General features: G+C 49.0%; 2 protein-coding genes across 14 annotated transcripts in view; both read left to right on the top strand.

Annotated features, from left to right (window-relative positions):
• LOC122930767 (aldehyde dehydrogenase family 3 member B1-like) overlaps nucleotides 1-16874 on the top strand; it is a 54968-nt gene extending 38094 nt beyond the window's left edge. Inside the window, exons 6-10 of the mRNA XM_044284350.1 lie at nucleotides 8215-8296; nucleotides 8471-8857; nucleotides 9200-9366; nucleotides 13622-13721; nucleotides 16587-16874. Of these exons, the coding sequence (XP_044140285.1) occupies nucleotides 8215-8296; nucleotides 8471-8857; nucleotides 9200-9366; nucleotides 13622-13721; nucleotides 16587-16780 (930 nt within the window). The 3' untranslated portion in view covers nucleotides 16781-16874. The remainder of the gene's footprint in view (nucleotides 1-8214; nucleotides 8297-8470; nucleotides 8858-9199; nucleotides 9367-13621; nucleotides 13722-16586) is intronic.
• LOC122930764 lies at nucleotides 412-7718 on the top strand. Of its 13 annotated transcripts, none has more exons than XM_044284342.1 (3): nucleotides 412-4135; nucleotides 4440-4874; nucleotides 5160-7718. In XM_044284342.1, the coding sequence occupies exons 1-3, from the start codon at nucleotides 3704-3706 to the stop codon at nucleotides 6573-6575; spliced, it is 2283 nt and encodes a 760-aa protein (XP_044140277.1). In that variant the 5' UTR covers nucleotides 412-3703; the 3' UTR covers nucleotides 6576-7718. The 13 variants fall into 13 exon arrangements, with proteins under 13 accessions (XP_044140277.1, XP_044140284.1, XP_044140279.1 ...); XM_044284349.1 differs by having other exon boundaries at nucleotides 412-4874; nucleotides 5160-5326; nucleotides 6349-7718; XM_044284344.1 differs by having other exon boundaries at nucleotides 412-4944; nucleotides 5607-5971; nucleotides 7305-7718.
• Nucleotides 16875-17674: the final 800 nt, after the last annotated feature.

Genomic DNA, 17674 nt, shown 5'->3' with positions numbered 1-17674 from the left:
GGGGAGCTGATGGCACTAGGGAGCTGATGGCACTGGGGTGGGAGAAAGCTGATGGCACTGGGAAGCTGATGGCACTAGGGAGCTGATGGCACTGGGGTGGGGGAAAGCTCATGGCACTGGGGTGGGGGAGAGCTGATGGCACTGGGAAGCGAATGGCACTGGGGTGAGGGAAAGCTGATGGCACTGGGGTGGGAGAAAGCTGATGGCACTGGGGAGCTGATGGCACTGGGGGGCTGATGGCACTGGGGTGGGGGAAAGCTCATGGCACTGGGGTGGGGGAAAGCTCATGGCACTGGGGTGGGGGAAAGCTCATGCCACTGGGGTGGGGGAAAGCTCATGGCACTGGGAAGCTGATGGCACTGGGGAGCTGATGGCACTGGGGGATAGTGGAGCTGGTGGTACCGAGGGGAACTGATGCACTTGGGCTGATCGCACAGGGGGGAATGAAGGGTGTTGGCGACTGATGAGTTTTTAAAAAGGAAAACAGTCTATTAATTCATTTTTTCTTATTATATTACTCGATTAATTGTAAATAAAATAATCGATAGAATACTCGATATCTAAAATAATTGTTTACTGCAGCCCGAGCCAAGAGGTCCGTGCTCACTCTGGAGGAGCTGCAGAGATTCACAGCTGTTAGTCGTGTACTCCATAAATCTGGCTTTTATGGAAGAGTGGCAAAAAGCAATGCAAAACGCTATGTGTGGTGGAAAACTAAGCCTGCACATCCCCCTAGACTAGGGCGGAGGTTCACCTTCTAGCAGGATGACAACCCTCAACATCCAGCTAGAGCTGCAATGGAAGGGTTTACATCAAAGCATATTCAGTTGTTAGAACGGCCCAGTCACCGTCCAGACCTAAATCCCACTGAGAATCTGCGGCAGAGAATAATAGCCTTCAGATGCTCTCGTTCCAACCTGACTAAGCGCGAGCTCTTCTGCACAGGAGAATGGGCAGAAATGTCAGCCTCCAGATGTGCAAAGCTGGTAGAGACCGACCCCAAAAGACCTGCAGCTGTAACAGGAAAGGAGGTCCTACACAGTATTAACCAGGGGGTCGGGGGCAGTACAAATCAACCACACACTTTATAGATTTTTATTTATAAAACATTGTGAAAAACTTGTTGGCATGTCAGCTAGCTTCCCAGGCTTTCTGATACTGACTAACGGTCTGAGGTCTCTTTTATTTCCCAGTAATGAGCCTCAGCAGCCACACCGTGCTGGAGCAAGGGTATGGACTGGTAGGTCCCGCTACCAAACCTACCCACCAGTCCAAATAAAATTCAGCCCACTTTGCTGAACCCATTGCAGCTTTCTGGATTTCATTTACCTCACCCAGCTGTAGCATGACTATGCCAACAGCTGGACATGGAGGTCTCTGATGACAGATTCCCTTTAAACACTGTATTGCAGGTTGGGGTCCACGTCACCATTCTGGGCATGGTCTTCTTGGTAAGGTCTGTCAGAGGTTTGGCCACAGCTGAAATGAGGAACACATTTTCGGTACTAACCGACAGTGCCCAAAAAGCCATCCCTTGTTTCTTGGTCTGGGGTATGGGCTGGTCTCTAATAGCCTGTATTTTAGAAGGTTCAGGTGGCAGTTTCCCTCCCCTACTCTATGCCTCAGATATTGCACCTCCTCCATGCCTATTTAGCATTTATCTGATGGAAATGTTATGCCAGTTTCCAGGATTCGGTTTAGACCAATCTTCACTTGATGAAGGTGGTCCTTCCAGGTCTCACTAAAAGTAGCCTGTGCCTACTTAGAGAAGACTGCTAAGTCTCCACATCTCTGGAGTCCATCATCTGGTCCATTATTCAGTGAAAAGTGGTAGAAGCCTTCTTCACCCTGAAAGGCATGTTTAGGAATTCATACGGACACCAAACTGGGTTATAAAAGCTGACGTCTCTCCTGCCATTTTCTGTGCTGCTGCTACTACTACTGTTGCTACTACCCCTACACAGCTGCAGATCTCCTTTCCATACTTCTACTGCTGCCGGCACTACTACCCCTTCACAGCTGCGGATCTCCTGACTGTCAGGTTCCATACTGTACTGCTACCGGAACTACTACCCCTACACAGCTGCAGATCTCCTGCCTGTCAGGTTCCATACTGTACTGCTACTGCTGCCGGAACTACTACCCCTACACAGCTGCAGATCTCCTGACTGTCAGGTTCCATACTGTACTGCTACTGCTGCCGGAACTACTACCCCTTCACAGCTACAGATCTCCTGACTGTCAGGTTCCATACTGTACTGCTACTGCTACCGGAACTACTACCCCTTCACAGCTACAGATCTCCTGACTGTCAGGTTCCATACTGTACTGCTACTGCTACCGGAACTACTACCCCTACACAGCTGCGGATCTCCTGACTGTCAGGTTCCATACTGTACTGCTACCGGAACTACTACCCCTACACAGCTGCAGATCTCCTGCCTGTCAGGTTCCATACTGTACTGCTACTGCTGCCGGAACTACTACCCCTTCACAGCTACAGATGTCCTGACTGTCAGGTTCCATACTGTACTGCTACCGGAACTACTACCCCTTCACAGCTACAGATCTCCTGACTGTCAGGTTCCATACTGTACTGCTACCGGAACTACTACCCCTTCACAGCTGCAGATCTCCTGACTGTCAGGTTCCATACTGTACTGCTACTGCTGCCGGCACTACTACCCCTTCACAGCTACAGATCTCCTGACTGTCAGGTTCCATACTGTACTGCTACTGCTGCCGGCACTACTACCCCTACACAGCTGCAGATCTCCTGACTGTCAGGTTCCATACTGTACTGCTACTGCTGCCGGCACTACTACCCCTACACAGCTGCAGATCTCCTAACTGTCAGGTTCCATACTGTACTGCTACTGCTGCCGGCACTACTACCCCTTCACAGCTACAGATCTCCTGACTGTCAGGTTCCATACTATACTGCTACTGCTGCCGGAACTACTAACCCTTCACAGCTACAGATCTCCTGACTGTCAGGTTCCATACTGTACTGCTACTGCTACCGGAACTACTACCCCTTCACAGCTGCAGATCTCCTGACTGTCAGGTTCCATACTGTACTGCTACCGGAACTACTACCCCTACACAGCTGCAGATCTCCTGCCTGTCAGGTTCCATACTGTACTGCTACTGGAACTACTACCCCTACACAGCTGCAGATCTCCTGCCTGTCAGGTTCCATACTGTACTGCTACTGCTGCCGGAACTACTACCCCTTCACAGCTACAGATCTCCTGACTGTCAGGTTCCATACTGTACTGCTACTGCTACCGGAACTACTACCCCAACACAGCTGGAGATCTCCTGCCTGTCAGGTTCCATACTATACTGCTACTGCTACCGGAACTACTACCCCTACACAGCTGCAGATTTCCTGCCTGTCAGGTTCCATACTGTACTGCTACCGGAACTACTACCCCTACACAGCTGCAGATCTCCTGCCTGTCAGGTTCCATACTGTACTGCTACTGCTGCCGGAACTACTACCCCTTCACAGCTACAGATCTCCTGACTGTCAGGTTCCATACTGTACTGCTACTGCTACCGGAACTACTACCCCAACACAGCTGGAGATCTCCTGCCTGTCAGGTTCCATACTATACTGCTACTGCTACCGGAACTACTACCCCTACACAGCTGCAGATCTCCTGCCTGTCAGGTTCCATACTGTACTGCTGCTGCCATGGCTACTACTACCCCTACACAGCAGCATATCTCCTGCCTGTCAGATTCCACACCATACTTCTGCTGCCGGCACTACTACCCCTACACAGCTGCAGATCTCCTGACTGTCAGGTTCCATATCGTACTGCTGCTGTCATGGCTACTATTGCCAGTACTACTACACCTACAGAGCTGCAGATCTCCTGCCTGTCAGGTTCCATACCACACCATACTGCTACTGTCATGGCTACTACTACCCCTACACAGCTGCAGATCTCCTGCCTGTCAAGTTCCATACCATACCGTACTGCTGCTGTCATGGCTAGTATTGCCAGTACTACTACACCTACACAGTGGCACATCTCCTGCCTTATTTGTCAGGTTCCATACCATACTGCTGCTGTCATGGCTACTACTACCCCTACACAGCTGCAGATCTCCTGCCTGTCAGGTTCCATACCATACCGTACTGCTGCTGTCATGGCTACTATTGCCAGTACTACTACACCTACACAGTGGCACATCTCCTGCCTTATTTGTCAGGTTCCATACCGTACTGCTGCTGCCGGCACTACTACCCCTACACAGCTGCAGATCTCCTGACTGTCAGGTTCCATACCATACTGCTACTGCTACCGGCACTACTACCCCTACACAGCTGCAGATCTCATGCCTGTCAGATTCCTTACCATACCGTACTGCTGCAGTCATGGCTACTACTACCCCTACACAGCTGCAGATCTCCTGCCTGTCAGGTTCCACACCATACTGCTACTGCTGCCGGCACTACTACCCCTACACAGCTGCAGATCTCCTGCCTGTCAGGTTCCATACCATACCGTACTACTGCAGTCATGGCTACTACTACCCCTACACAGCTGCAGATCTCCTGCCTGTCAGGTTCGACACCATACTGCTACTGCTGCCGGCACTACTACCCCTACACAGCTGCAGATCTCCTGCCTGTCAGGTTCCATACCATACCGTACTGCTGCAGTCATGGCTACTACTACCCCTACACAGCTGCAGATCTCCTGCCTGTCAGGTTCCACACCATACTGCTACTGCTGCCGGCACTACTACCCCTACACAGCTGCAGATCTCCTGCCTGTCAGGTTCCATACCATACCGTACTGCTGCAGTCATGGCTACTACTACCCCTACACAGCTGCAGATCTCCTGCCTGTCAGGTTCCACACCATACTGCTACTGCTGCCGGCACTACTACCCCTACACAGCTGCAGATCTCCTGCCTGTCAGGTTCCACACCATACTGCTACTGCTGCCGGCACTACTACCCCTACACAGCTGCAGATCTCCTGCCTGTCAGGTTCCACACCATACCGTACTGCTGCAGTCATAGCTACTACTACCCCTACACCGCTGCAGATCTCCTGCCTGTCAGGTTCCACACCATACTGATACTGTCATGGCTTCTATTACCCCTACACAGCTGCAGATCTCCTGCCTTTCAGGTTCCACACCATACCGTACTGCTGCAGTCATGGCTACTACTACCCCTACACAGCTGCAGATCTCCTGCCTGTCAGATTCCACACCATACCGTACTGCTGCTGTCATGGCCACTATTGCCAGTACTACTACACCTACACAGTGGCACATCTCCTGCCTTATTTGTCAGGTTCCATACCATACTGCTGCTGTCATGGCTACTACTACCCCTACACAGCTGCAGATCTCCTGCCTGTCAGGTTCCACACCATACTGATACTGTCATGGCTACTACTACCCCTACACAGCTGCAGATCTCCTGCCTGTCAGGTTCCATACTGTACTGCTACTGCTACCGGAACTACTACCCCTACACAGCTGCAGATCTCCTGACTGTCAGGTTCCATACTGTACTGCTGCTGCCATGGCTACTACTACCCCTACACAGCAGCATATCTCCTGCCTGTCAGGTTCCATACCATACCGTACTGCTGCAGTCATGGCTACTACTACCCCTACACAGCTGCAGATCTCCTGCCTGTCAGGTTCCACACCATACCGTACTGCTGCAGTCATGGCTACTACTACCCCTACACAGCTGCAGATCTCCTGCCTGTCAGGTTCCATACCATACCGTACTGCTGCAGTCATGGCTACTACTACCCCTACACAGCTGCAGATCTCCTGCCTGTCAGGTTCCACACCATACTGATACTGTCATGGCTACTACTACCCCTACAGAGCTGCAGATCTCCTGCCTGTCAGGTTCCATACCGTACTGCTGCTGTCATGGCTACTACTACCCCTACACAGCTGCAGATCTCCTGCCTGTCAGGTTCCATACCATACCGTACTGCTGCAGTCATGGCTACTACTACCCCTACACAGCTGCAGATCTCCTGCCTGTCAGGTTCCACACCATACTGATACTGTCATGGCTACTACTACCCCTACAGAGCTGCAGATCTCCTGCCTGTCAGGTTCCATACCGTACTGCTGCTGTCATGGCTACTACTACCCCTACACAGCTGCAGATCTCCTGCCTGTCAGGTTCCACACCATACCGTACTGCTGCAGTCATGGCTTCTACTACCCCTACACAGCTGCAGATCTCCTGCCTGTCAGGTTCCATACCGTACTGCTGCAGTCATGGCTACTATTGCCAGTACTACTACACCTACACAGTGGCACATCTCCTGCCTTATTTGTCAGGTTCCATACTGTACTGCTGCTGTCATGGCTACTACTACCCCTACACAGCTGCAGATCTCCTGCCTGTCAGGTTCCATACCATACTGCTACTGCTGCCGGCACTACTACCCCTACACAGCTGCAGATCTCCTGACTGTCAGGTTCCACACCATACTGCTACTGCTGCCGGCACTACTACCCCTACACAGCTGCAGATCTCCTGCCTGTCAGATTCCACACCATACTGATACTGCTGCCGGCACTACTACCCCTACATAGCTGCAGATCTCCTGCCTGTCAGGTTCCATACCATACCGTACTGCTGCAGTCATGGCTACTACTACCCCTACACCGCTGCAGATCTCCTGCCTGTCAGGTTCCATACCATACTGCTACTGCTGCCGGCACTACTACCCCTACACAGCTGCAGATCTCCTGCCTGTCAGATTCCACACCATACTGATACTGCTGCCGGCACTACTACCCCTACATAGCTGCAGATCTCCTGCCTGTCAGGTTCCATATCATACCATACTGCTGCTGTCATGGCTACTATTGACAGTTCTACTACACCTACACAATGGCGCATCTCCTGCCTTATTTGTCAGGTTCCATACCGTACTGCTGCTGCCGGCACTACTACCCCTACACAGCTGCAGATCTCCTGACTGTCAGGTTCCATACCATACTGCTACTGCTGCCGGCACTACTACCCCTACACAGCTGCAGATCTCCTGCCTGTCAGGTTCCATACCATACCGTACTGCTGCAGTCATGGCTACTATTGCCAGTACTACTACCCCTACACAGCTGCAGATCTCCTGCCTGTCAGGTTCCATACCATACTGCTACTGCTGCCGGCACTTCTACCCCTACACAGCTGCAGATCTCCTGCCTGTCAGGTTCCATACCATACCGTACTGCTGCTGTCATGGCTACTACTACCCCTACACAGCTGCAGATCTCCTGCCTGTCAGGTTCCTTACCATACCGTACTGCTGCAGTCATGGCTACTATTGCCAGTACTACTACACCTACACAGTGGCACATCTCCTGCCTTATTTGTCAGGTTCCACACTGTGCTGTTGCTGCTTGAAAAAAGGGAGAATTTGTGGACCATTTATTCAGAACAAGCCGCTGCTTTTTCCGATATTACCACATGTGTATAAACACTGGCAGGTGTCTCCAATAAGGGACAATATATGGAAAGATTATTATTTTTTGTTTAAGAGCCCATTCACACGTCCGTAGTTCTGTGTCTGCATCCACTCCGCAATTTTGCAAAACGGGTGCAGACCCATTCTTTTCAATGGGGCCGCAAAAGATGTGGACAGCACACCGTGTGTGCTGTCCGCATCCGTAGTTCTGCCCCGCAAAAAAGAGAGAGCATGTCCTATTCTTGCCCGCAATCATGGACAAAAATAGGCATTTCTATCATAGGTCCAGCCATGTGTGGTCCGCAAAATGTAGAATGCACACGGCTGGTATCCGAGTTCTGTGGATCTGCAATTTGCGGACCGCAAAACACTTACGGACGTCTGAATGGACCCTTAAAAGGCAGGCTGTTTGTTACCACCGGCTCCATATATGTCAGGGTCCCTATGACATTCATAATAATGTGCTGCAGTTAAAACCCCGAGGTTGGATGCAGTCCTAGAGTTCCCAGAGTTTCAGATACAACTTTTTAGGGCAATTGGGGCACTTTCGATTTGGGTTGAATTTATTTTTACCCAAAACGAATCTTCGAACCCCGAAACAAATTAAAAAAATAATCTCTACTTTTACTATTCTCTAGTAGTGATTTTTAATATATTACAAAACAAAACGCCATGGCTTGTGTGGTGTATTTATGGGATTTCTTAGGGTGTCTCTGTGTTTACATGACAGGACTGTTTTGCGGTGGTCCGTGCTGGGGTGGACGAAACGACTCGTCTTCTGGAAAACAAATTTGATTATATTTTCTTCACAGGTAAATCCTCAAAACTTGGGAACATATTAGGAGATCAGCTCTTTCCTCTCAATGTAATATTCATGTCTCCTTCATTCTTCCTTCCACGTTTCTAACCCCACAATCGTTGATGCCTAAGGCTTTCCATGCCAGCAGTTTACACATGACTTCTGCATTTCTTCTGTCATTCTACAGGCAACCCCCATGTCGGGAGGATTATAATGACAGCTGCCGCAAAACATCTGACACCGGTGACCCTGGAGCTTGGTGGGAAGAACCCTTGTTATGTCCATGATGACTGCGACATCAAGAACGCAGCGCAGCGGATTGCATGGACACGTTTCTTTAACACCGGGCAGACATGTCTGGCTCCCGATTATATACTTTGCTCTGACAACATCAAGGAGAAGCTAGTGAGTGCTCTACAAACCACCATTCACCAATTTTATGGGGAAGACCCAAAACTGTCCCCAGACTTTGGTCGCATCATAAGTGACAGGCATTTTAAGCGGGTGTCTGCTCTGCTGGCGTGTGGGAAGATTGTGGCTGGAGGACAAACTGATGAATCTGAAAAATATATTGGTAAGAATATGAATAACCTTGTTCTATCATCCACTCATGATGGGGGTATGGAAAGTGCTCAATGAATGGATCTGAGGAACGTAGCTGGGGGGTCTACAAAGGCATGTGCCATGGATGCAGGGTTCTGGGGGTGTCTCAGTATGTAGATAAAGGGGTAGGTCATCAAAGTAAACAATTACCTAGTTATGGCTCTGATGTCAGATATATGGAATCTAGGAGGGGACACACGACTAGCTGTTTGTGACATGTCTTCTGTTCCACAACTGACCATCGGTCTTGGATCACTCTAATCTCTTTAGTCTTTTCCCATGATGTGAACTCTCATCTTTCTCTGTTTTGCAGCACCCACTGTCCTTGTTGATGTGAAAGAGTCAGACCCAGTGATGCAAGAAGAGATTTTTGGTCCAATTCTTCCCATCTTTACAGTTTCTGGATTTGATGAGGCAATTAACTTCATTAATGACAGAGAGAAACCGTTGTCTGCTTATATCTTCTCATCCAGCTCCCAGGTCAGTTTGTTGAGTCCATGTGGGGATGTGACTTTTATGTATGGAGATTGTTGACATCTTAGGGATGGAAGTCCATTCTGGCCAAGGAGATTTGTCAATGTGTTTCATGGTCAGCCATCTCATTATAAGAGGGGCCCCTTTCTTCTTGTGATGGCTTGGCTCTCAATGTGCTGCAGGTCTATGAACCTTCTTGTTAGATCAGCCTTGTCAATTGCTGAAGACTTTGATGGGAGAATCATTGATCTTAGTCATTTTCTTTCTGGTAAAGCAATAATTCTAGGACTGTAAGAGCCAGAAACATGGCTGTGAATCCAACCTATGTTGTGTTCTTAAGGCTTCAGTAGGTGGACATTTCTATTACAAGACTCTCAGACCCTCAATATGGCAGCATAACTGGAAAGTTGTAAGAGACCCAAATCAATTATTACATGTTCTGTGACATCATCAGAAAGAGTGACATCATATGTGAAGTTTTTGTCATATTGAATTATACAATTGTCCAGCCAATCAGGGATGCTGTGTCACATCATGTCAAAGTGCAGATCTGTCCTGGAGCCATTCACATCCTGACCACAGCAGGTGAATCTTCTTACTATGTGAGGACCTTCTCTGCCTTGTACTGTCCGGCCAGTGACTGCTCCTCACCTCTATTAGATCTCTGTATCCTGGAACAATAGATCCCAGAGGAATCATTCCCGAGCTCCAATAACAGTGTAAGCGATTAGTCTCCTGTGGGCCTTGGGTAGAAGTCTCCAGCTCGGCACCATGTCCGGAGGGTAATTATGGGTTACAATGAAAGGAAAGTCAGACATGACAATGAAGCAGCCAGGGGTCATGTCTGGGCAGACTAATTATCATGTTAGACTGATGGACGGAGTGATCTGGGGTCAGTCACTGAATCGAGGCCCCTCCTGAATATACCATCGCTGCCTAATGGAACGCGTAAAAGGAAAACAATAAAACTTTTATGAAATAATTAAATAAAAGACTGGAAAAGGAAACCCGGTGAAGCGGTAATGATGGGCAGGGATATTACTGTGGGCTCTGATACACCCCGTGTCAGACGCTTATGGCAGTAATGCCCACAGTTGAAGCGTATATGTACTTGCTGAATTGGATAAGGCTGAAGAAGACAACAGGAATGGGACTTCTTGTTCAGCCATCTAAAAAACTACAATTTTCTGACGGACCATAATCAACCCATGCATAATGCGGTATGCTGGAACAATTACCACGTACAACTACCACCAAGTATTGACCTTAGCATTCCCTTTTTGAGGGCAGCCGGGTGACAGCTATCCCACTGGAGTAGACTTTTAGTGGCCATGTCCTTCCAAAACAACCGTGTCCCAGCCTGCAATCTTTATCTTTAAAGATGTTCAGATCCAAGAAGGTAATCGGAGTGACGCTGATCTCAGATGTAAAGTAAAGCCTGACATCATTTCGGTTTCAACGTGCCACAATATCCTCTGTGCTGCCCATCCACGGAATCAATGCATCATCGAGGCAGTTATCTAATTAATATTTGTCTGTGGGCAGAAACCGTCTGACACAGAGGACCACATGTCCAGGGGTGTATCTGAGGCCACAGTAATATCTCCGCCTATCATAACCGCTTCACCGGTTCCCAGTCTTTTATTCGTTTATACGTTTTTTGGCTTTCCATTAGGCAGTGATTCTGTATTGGGCTTAGGCTTTGTCATCAGCCATGTCTGGTCTGGAGTAGGAGGCCAGAGGCCGAGCCCGGTGTCCTGTTCTATGCTGCTATGTAGTCTTACCATGACTACTGTGTCCAGCAGTCAAACTCTGACTCAGAGTACTGTGGTTTTCGCTCTTTCATATTGAATGAGCTCTTTCCAATATAGCTCCAGATGCTATAATTAGTGGGGAATTACCTGGCAGTGGCCCCTGTAACGTGAGAGCGCATAGTTGTATTGTAGCTTCATTTTTATACTTCAGAATACATAGGCCCAACTCTGTTGTCAGCTTGTGTTGCAACCATTGTGGAGCTTGTAGCAGCACCATCTGGGGGCATCATCCAAACCTTCCCGCGGTCAGAAGAGAGATAGATCAGCAGACCAGGATAGATTTCATGTGAAACCCCTTCTCTCCCAAATGGGCACTGACAATTGGAAATTTCGCTGGAAGTAGATGGTATTTGCACCTTCGTCCAGAAGGACACTTTGAAGGAAGCTGCCGGTAGACCGGTCGTATTGATGATGATGTTCAAACAAGGCATCTATGTACAGATGAGACAAATGTCAATGTTTTTAGAACAAATGCACAACGCTATGTAAGGAGAGAAAAGAACACTGCCCACAAACACCAAAGCCTCATCTGAGGCAGAGGCACCATGGGTTAAGGCTGGTGGAGAGGCATTATAGTCAGGACATGGTGGAAGGAGCATTGTGGTTTGGGGATGGTAGGAGGTAATCATAGTTTGGGGACTGTGGTTGGGGCATCATAGTTTGGGGATTGGGGGGCATCATAGTCTGGACATGGTGGAAGAAGCATTGTGGTTTGGGGATGGTGTGGGGACATCATAGTTTGGGGATGGTGGTGGGGGCATCATAGTCTGAACATGGTGGAAGGAGCATTGTGGTTTGGCGATGGTGTGGGGGGGTAATCATAGTTTGGGGATGGTGGGGGGTAATTATAGTTTGGGGATGGTGGGGGCATCATAGTTTGGGGATTGGGGGGCATCATAGTCTGGACATGGTAGAAGAAGCATTGTGGTTTGGCGATGGTGTGGGGGGTAATCATAGTTTGGGGACAGTGAGGGGTAATCATACTTTGGGGACGGTGGGGGGTAATCATAGTTTGGGGATTGTGGGGGGCATCATAGTTTGGGGATGGTGGGGGCATTATAGTTTGGGGACAGTGGGGGGTAATCATAGTTTGGGGACGGTGGGGGGCATCATAGTTTGGGGATGGAGGGGGGGCATCATAGTTTGGGGATGGTGGGGGGGCATCATAGTCTGGACATGGTGGAAGGAGCATTGTGGTTTGGCGATGGTGGGGGGTAATCATAGTTTGGGGATAGTGGTGGGAATCATAGTTTGGGGATGTGTGGGAAGCACCATAGATTGGGCATTGTGGAATAAGCATTGTGGTTTGGCGATGGTGGGGGGTAATCATAGTTTGGGGATAGTGGGGGGAATCATAGTTTGGGGATGTGTGGGAAGCACCATAGATTGGGCATTGTGGAATGAGCATTGTGGTTTGGGGATGGTGTGGGGGGGGGCATCATAGTTTTGGAATGGTGGTGGGGCATCATAGTGTGGGTGTGGTGGAAGGAGCATTGTGGTTTGGGAATGGTGGGAGGTAATCATAGTTTGGGGACTGTGGAGGGGCATCATCATTTGGGGATTGGGGGGCATCATAGTCTAGACATGGTGGAAGGAGCATTGTGGTTTGGGGATGGCAGAGGTGCAGCATGGATTGGGACTGCTTTGATACTTCAGGGCCTGGATGTCTCATGGTCATGAAAGGAACAATGGATTCTGAGGTGTGTGATAACATTTTACAGAAAGTGATCTCAAGCTGAAGATGTGCTGAGCAATGCAACAGGACAATGACCCCAAAACACAAAGAAATCAACTGAAAAATGGTTGGAAAAGATTAGTGCTTTGGATTGGGCAAGTGACAGTCCTGACCTCCACCATTGGTAATCTGACACACCTTAAAGAGGGCTGAACACACAAGACACCCCAGAAATAGAGAGAAACTGAAAGACCTCTGCAGGGAGGAATGGCCCACAATTCCCACTCAACAATGAGCAAACCTAATCTGCAGCAATAAAATATTAGCAATCGTCACCTTCACCTAAAGGGAGATGTAGATGTTATTAATTCTCCAAGCATTGTTAATGTTTACTCAATGTGATCAACAAATTGCATGCCCGATACAGTTGTCTGTGCATTGTTAGTTTACATTGTGTTTGCCTATAATCGGGACTTAGATCAGTCAGATCATTCCTCTGTAGTTCATTATACAGTCATTCCTGTCACCTTTTTGATGGTATTTTTGCAGGTTATAAGTGGTTGTTTTTGAACAAGGTGAGGACACAGGGGTCCGTCACAAGTCGGGCACCTGTCAGGAGTAGTTTATGGACATACGGATGCTGCAAGGAGCAGACAGCAAATATTTGGTCACGGCCATTAGAGAATGATTCCTGTGGCGTACATCTGACCAGAGTGCGGAGACTCTTAGAGCGTTAGACTCTTCTGAGGATTGTCTACATTTCCCTCAACAGATCGTTCACCAGTTCCTGGACCGGACGAGCAGCGGCGGCTTCTGTGCTAATGATGGCATCATGCACACAACCATCCCCAGTCTGCCATTTGGAGGGATCGGTAAGTGTCGGGTTCTGCTCTGATAGAACGTAGATGCAACCACACAGATTTCTCCTGGGCATGCCCTTCTAGCATGAAACATAGGGCTCCTCTGTAAAGCAGTCCATTCACATCACACAGACCCCAGTTGGTAGAACGATCACTGGATGCCATTGCAGCGTACAACCATCATGCATCTGCATCTGTTTGGGCTGGCAGAGTCTCCCCTCCAGCACTGGTCCCTACCTGCAGCACACTAGGGGCTCTGACTGCTCTCCTTATACACAGTCTTAGGGCTCTTTCACACTTGCGTTCTTGTCTTCCGGCATAGAGTTCCGTCGTCGGGGCTCTATGCCGGAAGAATCCTGATCAGTTTTATCCTAATGCATTCTGAATGGAGAGAAATCCGTTCAGGATGCATCAGGACGTCTTCAGTTCAGGACCGGAATGTTTTTTGGCCGGAGAAAATACCGCAGCATGCTGCGCTTTTTGCTCTGGCCAAAAATCCTGAAGACTTGCCGCAAGGCCGGATCCGGAATTAATGCCCATTGAAAGGCATTGATCCGGCCTTAAGCTAAACGTCGTTTCGGCGCATTGCCGGATCCGACGTTTAGCTTTTTCTCAATGCTTACCATGGATGCCGGGACGCTAAAGTCCTGGCAGCCATGGTAAAGTGTAGTGGGGAGCGGGGGAGCGGCATACTTACCGTCTGTGCGGCTCCCGGGGCGCTCCAGAGTGACGTCAGGGCGACCCAGGCGCATGGATGACGTGATCGCATGGCACGTCATCCATGCGCATGGGACGCTCTGACGTCATTCTGGAGCGCCCCGGGAGCCGCACGGACTGTAAGTATACCGCTCCCCCGCTACTACTATGGCAACCAGGACTTTAATAGCGTCCCGGCAGCCATAGTAACACTGAACGCATTTTGAAGACGGATCCGTCTTCAAATGCTTTCAGTTCACTTGCGTTTTTCCGGATCCGGCGTGTAATTCCGGCAAGTGGAGTACACGCCGGATCCGGACAACGCAAGTGTGAAAGAGGCCTTAGCTAGACTGGAACCTTCTAGTGGGAGGGTGGAGAAGCTCAGCACAAACAGATACAATGTTACACTTCCCGTCTGTCATTGTTCTGCTCTCTATGTGCGGTTCTAAACGGACAGCTAAGCGCTTGTCCGGGACTCCAGTAAACAGAAGTCCACTGCATGTGTTGTCTACCAAAGGAATCCAACTTTATTCTATTTTATTTTGTGAAACTGCAATACAATGCGATGACAACATATCAGTATAGATAGAATGACTAGCCACAGCTAATACAACAGAAAGGCACTTACAGGTGAGGATGTCTCAGACAGGCTGCATCCATCGAGAATAGCTAAAATGGCTGAAGACACTTCCTAGACCAAGGGTCATTTCCTGCCTAATGAGTTACAGAGTCTGGTTAAAGCTGCCCCTCACTTCCGCCACTAGATGGCAGTGATAAACTACATACCCTATATCAGTAATAAAATAATTAGCCTGAAGAGGCAGCCCAGTCATAGACCTACATTCCAGCTTCAATGATGCTCAACGGTAATGAGTCCAATGACGCAGCAGGTTTCCCAGACATAACAACAGAGCTAAACCCAGGGCTGTGGAGTCGGTAGATAAATGCTCCGACACCTCCGTTTTTGGTACTTCCGACTCCGACTCCTCTGTATTTTATACATTCCTTGAAGGAAAGAAAGGCGACATCCATGTCATTACCACAGAAGTACTGGCCAGGAAGCCGCTGCCTTCTCCGCTGTGTGCTGATCTTCTGCTGATGATCGGGCAGTGGGGGGGTCCAGGACGGGGCATTTATTGTAAAACAGGATTCCCCAGTAGAATCCCTAAGTCATGTGTAAAGTTTAAGCGAACAATCTGAGTCTAGAGGTTTCTATCGCCTCAGCTGAAGGACCGCAGTCTTTCTGATGGTTTACGGCTTCACTCTTGAGCTATTGACCGTCCATTCCCGTCACTGATACCAGTGTCTCTAGTCCTGCAGAAAACACATTCACTTAATCAGTTATCGGTGAGAGGCGAGGCTAACCATGGGCAGCGGGACACAACACAATGGAAAGTATTGCCGCTCCTTAGCTGTGCGTTGCGTGCCATATAGTGAAGCATACGAGAAGCTTCTTCACGGTCACTTAACGTGTTCGTTTTGCGGTAACGTGACGCACTGCGTGCATTGGCCTTTATTCTTACAGTAGAGAAGTCATTAATTATAACTTTTTGTGAATTAGGACATTTAAACTTGCATTTTTTTATTCCAATTTAAAATTTTTATAGGAGTCGGAGTCGGTTCATTTTTGCCGACGCCGACTCCAGGTAGCCAAAATTGCCTCCGACTCCTCGACTCCGACTCCACAGCTCTGGCTAACACCAGACATTTAAAAGGTCAGGCTGTCTGCTTTCTGGTGGTAAACAGTGTCTGGCTTTTTCCCTCCAAAACATGGTCTTCTTTAAACCTTATAGCAGCTGTGGAAAATTACCAGCTTCTCAATCAAAGTCCTTACAGTCTCTCAGTATTCATTAACCCTTTCCACAGAGCCATGTAAATACACCATATAAAATACAGTAACACAGTATAAAATAAGAAGTTTATAACCTTGAACGGGGGAAACGGGAACAAATGCCCAGATGTCAAAGTACCCCCGCACCAAGGCACTACACATCATCAGCCAATGCCATACCCAGGTCATTACATGTAACAGCAACCAAAATAAATTCACCCTAACCGACCAATCGATCCATCACAGAAAGAGAGGGACAGCCGGCTGCCCCCGTTAGTACTTTGGTTTGACAGTGTTAGTACACTAACATGACAGTCAAGGGTAATACCTCTGCTTGCTTTATCTTTCAGGACACAGTGGTATGGGTATGTATCATGGCAAGTTCAGCTTTGACACCTTCTCTCATAGTCGGGCCTGTCTTCTGCGCAGTGATGGGTTTGAAAAACTAAACGAGCTCCGATACCCACCGTACAAAGACAGCTGCCTGGGGCTCATCCGCTACTCCATGGAAACAAAGAAGAAATCCTCCTGTGTTCTGATGTGAGCTGATGGTAAAGAGGAAGGGGGGAAGAAGAACGTCCATTAGGTCGCAGGGACTCGGCCTCACTTATGATGTAATACACATTCTTCTTTATTAACACGGTCTCCATTCTTTCTTATCATATTATGAAGGACGAGAACAATGAACTCTTAGCAGATCTGTGAATCCCAGGGACAAGGGCACAGGAACGGCTGGCGATAGCAACCCAATGGTTCCATAGGCACAGGGTGAGGTGGAAGCAGTATCAGCAGCAGAGTTAGCGGTTATCCATCCCTCACAGCAGCAGAGTTAGCGGTTATCCATCCCTCACAGCAGCAGAGTTAGCGGTTATCCATCCCTCACAGCAGCAGAGTTAGCGGTTATCCATCCCTCACAGCAGCAGAGTTAGCGGTTATCCATCCCTCACAGCAGCAGAGTTAGCGGTTATCCATCCCGCACAGCAGCAGAGTTAGCGGTTATCCATCCCTCAGAGCAGCAGAGTTAGCGGTTATCCATCCCTCACAGCAGCAGAGTTAGCGGTTATCCATCCCTCACAGCAGCAGAGTTAGCGGTTATCCATCCCGCACAGCAGCAGAGTTAGCGGTTATCCATCCCTCACAGCAGCAGAGTTAGCGGTTATCCATCCCTCACAGCAGCAGAGTTAGTGGTTATCCATCCCTCACAGCAGCAAAGTTAGTGGTTATCCATCCCTCACAGCAGCAGAGTTAGCGGTTATCCATCCCTCACAGCAGCAGAGTTAGTGGTTATCCATCCCTCACAGCAGCAAAGTTAGTGGTTATCCATCCCTCACAGCAGCAGAGTTAGCGGTTATCCATCCCTCACAGCAGCAGAGTTAGTGGTTATCCATCTCTCACAGCAGCAGAGTTAGCAGTTATCCATCCCTCACAGCAGCAGAGT

The sequence above is a fragment of the Bufo gargarizans genome, chromosome 3 (assembly GCF_014858855.1).
Source record: "Bufo gargarizans isolate SCDJY-AF-19 chromosome 3, ASM1485885v1, whole genome shotgun sequence".
In the NCBI taxonomy this organism is placed as follows: Eukaryota; Metazoa; Chordata; class Amphibia; order Anura; family Bufonidae; genus Bufo; species Bufo gargarizans.
This window is presented reverse-complemented; position numbering and strand designations above follow the sequence as displayed.

Coding starts and splice junctions, on each gene's coding strand:
- LOC122930764 (XM_044284337.1), top strand. CDS start 3,704: ATGGCTACTACTACCCCTACACAGCAGCATATCTCCTGCCTGTCAGAT. Junction 4,945..5,014: donor GCAGATCTCCTGCCTGTCAG/GTTCCACACCAT, acceptor CCTGCCTGTCAG/GTTCCACACCATACCGTACT.